At 62.8% G+C, this 6479-nt stretch overlaps 1 protein-coding gene across 3 annotated transcripts in view; it reads right to left on the bottom strand.

The window, feature by feature from the left end:
* Window positions 1-219: 219 nt before the first annotated feature.
* BAHCC1 (BAH domain and coiled-coil containing 1) overlaps window positions 220-6479 on the bottom strand; it is a 55374-nt gene continuing 49114 nt past the window's right edge. For all 3 annotated transcript variants that reach the window (XM_075562346.1, XM_075562347.1, XM_075562345.1), the window contains exons 21-28: window positions 6355-6469; window positions 6199-6274; window positions 6007-6115; window positions 4964-5083; window positions 4505-4681; window positions 3246-4417; window positions 2531-2767; window positions 220-2413 (exon numbers count right to left, since the gene is read on the bottom strand). In XM_075562346.1, coding sequence (XP_075418461.1) covers window positions 2207-2413; window positions 2531-2767; window positions 3246-4417; window positions 4505-4681; window positions 4964-5083; window positions 6007-6115; window positions 6199-6274; window positions 6355-6469 — 2213 coding nt within the window. In that variant the 3' untranslated portion in view covers window positions 220-2206. The remainder of the gene's footprint in view (window positions 2414-2530; window positions 2768-3245; window positions 4418-4504; window positions 4682-4963; window positions 5084-6006; window positions 6116-6198; window positions 6275-6354; window positions 6470-6479) is intronic.

The raw sequence follows: 6479 nt of genomic DNA, 5'->3' as shown, positions 1-6479 counted from the left end.
CTGAAAGCTGGGCTTAGGGCCTCCAAACCCAGGCTAGCCACGTGCCCCTCTCCTGGACCCTGAGAGGCTCCACTCTGCTGCGGGTCAGGCAGGGTGCAGAGGCCCAAGCCAGACACCTGGGAGGGCTCCCAGCCAGGCTCCTGATTTGGGAACCACTCCTGGCTCCCAGGCCCTGGCAGTGCCCACCAGGCAGTCATAATACCAACCACTAGAGGCTGTACAATAGTCCATATATTTATTCTCCAGCAAGTTATCAATAAAAAATTTAATACTAAAATGCCTTTACATAGAGTCTGCTGTTCATAAAACCTTTGTGTGTTTTTGTTTTTAGTGTTTACATTGAAAAAAAATTCTAACCTTCATCTTACTTACACATTTACAAGAACCAATTGTGGGGGTGGGGGGAGTGCACCTTCCACACACACAGACGGAGGATGAGGGCAGCAGAAAGTGGGGAGCCCCTAACAAGGGACTTCTGGGCTCCCAGGGTCTTGCACACACAGCGAGCTTCTCCCCAAGCCCTCCCCCGTTCCCAGACCCCGGGAATGACATATTGCACTGGGGCAGGTTCAGGGGAGGGCCTGCAGGGGTGGGACAGTAGTGGGGACCCAGGTGGACTGCTGACCTGTGGGGGGAGGTGAGGTGGGGGACAGAGGTTTGAGTTGGGGGCAAGGTACCACTGCGGGCACGCTTGTATGGTGGGGAGCCTGAATGAGTCGGGTGGTCTCTGGACCTTCAGCTTTGCTGTGTGGTCCAGCCAGAGGGTGGGTGAGGTGGCTCTGCCCTCCCTGTCCCTCTAGGGCCGTGGGAGAAGGGGAGCGAGACATGTTTTTCAGGGGCGGCGTGGCTGGGGACTACACCCCCAGTTAAGGCCCTGAGACCACTGCCAGCACAGGGCTGGTCTCTAGACAGGTAGGGGGGGTTTCTTGGGGGGTAGTCAGGGACAAGGACAGAGTCACAGTGGGCAGCACGGCCAGCCCACAGTTTTACTCTCTCCTCCTGGCCCTTTGTCACTAGGGCCCTGAGCTTCTCATTGAGGCTTTGGGGGCAAGGGGGCGGGGGGTCCATGGTGGGTAGAGGGGCACAGGGTGGAGACCTGAGCTCGGTAAGCCGAGGAGGAACCCGTTGGCACCCTCCTTCTCAGCCCCATGAGGGAGCTCCCGCCGTCCCTCTCCCCACCCTGCAGCTTGAGAAGCACAGGTTGGAGGTAGGGGTGATAGGTGCTCTCACGGGGGAGGGGTTGGACAGTAGGAAGGGACAGAGTGGGGTGACAAGCCCCTGTCCCTGCTGAGTGGAGGGGTTTTATACCCCCTCCACGGGCCCCCGGAGGTGGGCTCTGTTTGCGACTGGACTCAGGGAATCAAGTCAAACATCACTCTGGACAGACGGACACTTGGAAAATGTTTGTTCGCTTGTTTTTTTAGAACCGAGGTAAGATACGTATGGCTGCCGACATACTGGGGGCGGGGGCCACCAACGAGGTTCACTCACACCTGAAGCCACTCGCCTTCCCAGGGTGTGCGCCCCTGCCCCCAGCCCCCCCTCCCCTAGACAGAGGAAAAGGAAATACTTGGGCGCGTGACTCCCGTCCCACCAGCACCCCACCCATGAGAGTGTGAGCCTGGGGTCCCATCCCCTGCTCATGGGGGACCCCTCTCCAAGGGTTGGGGCTCCAGCACAGGAGGCCAGTCCACATTCCAGCCAGGCTGAAGAACAGTGCATTTTCAAAGACCCCCCCACAACAAAACCCTGACACGCATGCACACACACACACACACACACACACACACACACTCTCACTCTCTCGTCACATGTGTGTGGAAAAACCTTTTCCACTTTTTTTTCCTCCATAAAACTTCCCCAAAGAAATACACTATTTACAGAGAGAAATAATAAATAGACAATACACCTGATCTCTGCTCTGCTCCACGGCAGCGGGAGACAGTCGGAGGTACTAGGGAAATATGGCTTGGATTCCAATCTCGTGAACCGCCAATGCAGGGGGAAACGGGGCAGAGGGTACCCCACAGGCCCGGCAGGCTTGGGGAGCCCGGGTCCCCAGGTCACCCTCAGCTCACCCCCTGCCACGGATGGGATGGGACTGGATTCCGATGCCAAAGAGCTCACTCTCTCAGGGAAATAGCAACCGACAAGCCGGGGTCTTGGGCGGGGCTGCCAATGGAGGGAGGCGGCCAGTGGGCCACGGTCAGCACAGGATGGGCACACCGTCGGCACTGACGAGCCGCCCTGTGGTGGGGTCGTAGGTGCCTGCCAGGTAGTAGAGGTCCTGCCGGTCGGGGCGCTTGTGGCCCCGGGTCATCTGCTCGTACTGCTCACGGCCCACCACCTGGCACTTGTGCGAGATGGTCTGAACGTCGTTTTCGTCCTCGTGAGGGGACTGGTACAGCGCGTTCTGGGGGGAGGGGGCGGACGGTGAACTCCCGCCAGCTGTGCCCACATCCCTGCGCGGGACCCCAAGGTGACACCACCACCCACTGAGCAGGGTCAGCGAGAGGGTGCCAGGCCTTACCTTGCCGTCGCTCTGCCGTTTGCCCAGCCTGGTCTCCTCCGGGTGGTAGAACCACTTGACTCGGACCACCATGTTGCCCCCCCAGGACTCCCACATGCTCTCAATGCGGCCGATGTAGGGCAGGTTGGGGCGGCCGGCCGACAGGAAGACGGCGCAGTCCCCCACACACAGGGTGTCTTTGCCGCGGACGATGGCCTTGTAGAACAGCTTGCGGGCCTTTCCCTTCATGCCCCGCCTCTGCAGGGACCAGGGGTTAGGGGGGTCAGGGCAGGGGTACCCTGGGCCAGATGTGTGCCCCTGTGTGCCCTGTCTGCCTGTGTGCTCTGTGTGTGTGCGCGTGCACGCACATGCATGAGCCATGGGCCCAGGGGAGGGTGCTTGTCCAGGGAAGCGGGAGGTGGACAGGCTCTGCTGCAGCCTGACCCAGGACACAGGCCCGTGCAGAAGTGCTGGCAGCTGGGCTGTGTGCAGGAGCCGGGCTGCCTGCGTGCCCGTGGACGGGAAGATGCTGGGGCAGTGCGGAACCCGAGGGGATGAGGGCACAGATTGGGGACAAAGGGTGGCCGGGACAAGTCCCCCAGACTTAGTGCTCTGGGTACTTGGGTTGGAGGTGTTCATTCCGTGAGCTTTTACCGCCTGCAGTTGGGCCAGTGGAGAAGTTACCCACACCCCACCCTAGTACCCTGGAATCTGGAGAGAGGGAGGGTACCCCTACCTGCGTGGGGTTCCCCGACCACTTCCAGAGCTGCCGGGCGGGCAGGAAGGTTGAGATCTTTGGCCGGTTTTCCACGGACGGCAGCCGGGGCCTCCGAGAAAGCTCTTTGGAGAAGCTCAGAGCCTCCTTGCGCTTGAGCTTCGATTTGCCGCTGCTGGAGCCCGCGCCCGCGACCCCGCCTGTGCCCGCAGCCCGGGACAGGAAGCAGCGCTGCGCGTGCACGTGGGGTCCGCCCCCCTTGGGGCGCAGGGCGTCGGGCTGGGCCAGCAGGGCGGGCACGGGGTGTGTGAGGCAGGTCTGCAGCAGCAGGGCGTTGTCGTCGTCGTCGGAGCTACAGGAGGATTCCTCGTTGTCCGAGGAGCAGAGGCTGGAGGTGGACACGGAGCCGGACGACGAGGAGGTGGAGGAGCCGGACGATGAGGAGGACACGGACAGGCGGGTGAGGAAGCGCGAGGGCACGCCGGCTGCCAGCCCGGGGGCGTCCTCGTCCTCGTCCGAGTACGAGCTGGGGCAGTCACTGTCGCAGGGCAGCGGGTACTCGGCCTGGCCCGCCGCATACTTGCGCAGCGCCAGCCCCATGGGCAGCGGGTGGACAGGGGCCCGCCCCTTCTTGTCCTTGCCCACCAGCGCTGGGTGCGCGTAGCTGGGCGCGGGCAGGGCCCGGCCCGGCTTGGGCGCCAGCTCCTTGGTGCCCATCAACAGCGCCCTGCAGGCCTTGTTCTTGGGCGAGGTCACGCCCTCGTGGTCCAGCTTGACCAAGAACTCGGCGCCCGCTCGCCGCCGCGCGCCCTTCTCGGCCTCAGCCTTCTTGGCCCGCAGCAGCTTGTGGGCGCCACCGGGCAGGCCGGGCCCGGGCCCGCCGCCGAAGGGCGCGTAGGAGCTGGCCAGGCTGCTGAAGGAGGCGGCGCGGAAGCTGTTCCCGAAGACGGGAGCGGCCAGGCTGTGCATGGGGAAGAGCGCGTCGCGGGCGCGCAGCTTCTTGGCGCTGCCGTTGAGCTGGAAGAGGCTGTGCAGGGCGCCCGGTCCTTTTGCTGCCACCGCCGCCCCTGCCGCCTTGCGCTTGGTCTGCGGCAGGGCCGACCAGCTCAGCAGGGGACCGGCGCCGCGGCCCAGGAAGTGCTCCGTGACGCCCGCGGAGGGTTTGGCACCTGAGGTGAGGAGGTCGGCTTTGCCTGGGAGTTGGGGGTGGGGTAGGCGTCAGGTACCATCAGCCTGGCCCACGCTGGGCGAGCCACCCCCAACCCCTGCAGGTAACCTACCGGCTCGGTCTTTGGCCACGGATTTCTTTCCGGGTGTCTTGGGGGCTTCAGAGCCATCATGCACCTTGGGGGACAGGCTGGGGGTGGGGTTCTCACTGGGTGGGGGTGCCTCGCTGGACACTTTCTTGCTTCTCCGACAGGTGCTGGACACCAGCAGGGCTGGGGAGGGCTCTGTGCCTGCAAGGGGGGGGGGCAGGTCCCCAGGTGACTGCCCCTTTGACCCCTGAATATCTGTGTGACTGGGGCCCAGGCTGCTATACAGATGGGGCAGAGTGGACAGTCCTTTCCTGGAGAACCTCCTCCCTGAGGGCTGAGCCTCCACATGGGCTACCCTGTCCCTAGGGGTCACGTCCTCTCTGTTGGGTGGCCCCTCCCCATGGTTCAGCAGCTCCCTAGGCCACCTCCTCCCTTCCAGGACCTCACCACTCTGTGGCCCTCTTCCCCCCTCCCCACTCATACATTGGATCTTGAAGTCTGGGGGCAGCAGCCGGATGTTGGAGACAGCAATGTGGCCGGTGTCCCCGTCATCAAACTCCACCACCACGGAGTCCAGGTCCTCCTCCTCATCACTGGAAGACCCTGTGGAGGGCGGGCAGTGACATCAGCCACTCCATGGGCTCTGCTTAGCACCCTGAAGGTCCCTAGGTGGGTCCCAGGACGGCTGGGAGGTCCCTGGAAAATGACTGGGCAAACCCAGCCCCTGGCCCCATCAGGACCAGGTGCTTCCTCTCCACCTGTTGCTGTGGTTGGGAAATGACTTCCCTCCATCCCCCACCCTCGTGGCATAGTGGCTGTGCTTCGGGCCATGATGCCCAAGGTCAAGAATCCAAAACCAGTAGCTGCCCTTTGGGAGAAGGACGGGGCTTCCCACACCCCTAAGCAGTTAGTTTGGAAACTCACAGGGAAGTTCTACCCTGTCCTGTGAGCCAGCATTGACTCCATAGCAGTGAGTTTGTTTTTTTGGTTACCAGGAGCCCTGGTAACATAGTGTTTACCTGCCGATTGCTGACTACATGGTCAGCAGTTTGAAACCACCAGCCACCCCTCGGGAGAAAAACTGGCCTTTTTAGTTCCATAAACAATTACAGTCTTGGAAATTCAAGGGCCAGTCCTATGAAGCCTCTACAAGTTAGCAGCGACTCCGTGGCAGGGGTGACCTTCCCCCTGGTGGTGCTGCTAACCACAAGCTCTGGGGTTCAAACCCACCAGCTTCTCCACGAGAGAAAGAGGAGGCTGTCTGCTCGGGTAGAAATTTCCAATCTCGGAAACCCTGCCCTATGCAGGGCTCCAGGGCACAGGGGTGAGTGAGGAGCCCCCTCCTTCCTGTCCCCCCCATGTGACTCCACCAACCTGCCTTGGGTCAAGAGGACCACATGACCCCAGCACAGGACTCAGGGGCTCTCCCAACCTCACTTCCTGTGCCTCGGCTGGAGCAGCACAGAGCTGACTGCAGGGGCTGCCTGCTCTGGGTCCCCCAGCTTGGAGCCGCGGGGCAGACTCACCTTGGACCACATTGCCCGGGTAGAGGCAGCGTGACTTCTGGCTCCAGTAGGCACAGACCCTGGTGCCGGGTGGCAGGTACCGGCTGGACTGTGGCCGGACGTCCAGGACCTGTGGGGACAGAGGGGGCCGGTCAGTGAGTGGGCAGAGCGTGGCATGGCTGTGGGGGCAGCAGTGGCGCCCCCCATGCTCACCGCCTCCTGCAGCAGCTGCTCTAGAGAGTACACCCTCTGCCGGTTCCCACGTTCGCCGTCGATGACGATGCTGTAACTAGGGGGCCAGGGCAGGGTGAGAGGCGCCCAGAGCACTGAGCGCCCACGTGCCCGCCCCTCCCCCATACCCCGGCCTACATGTCGGGGGGCTGCAGGGTCCTCACGCTGCCTGCGTACAGCAGGCTGTCCTCTCGGGGGATGAGCACAGGCAGTCCGTCCTGCAGGTCCTCCTTGTGGATGACGCAGGAGCGCGCTGCGGGCAG

The sequence above is a fragment of the Tenrec ecaudatus genome, chromosome 10 (assembly GCF_050624435.1).
Source record: "Tenrec ecaudatus isolate mTenEca1 chromosome 10, mTenEca1.hap1, whole genome shotgun sequence".
NCBI lineage: Eukaryota > Metazoa > Chordata > Mammalia > Afrosoricida > Tenrecidae > Tenrec > Tenrec ecaudatus.
The sequence above is the reverse complement of the archived record's forward strand: the minus strand, read 5'-3'. Positions and strand labels throughout refer to the sequence as shown.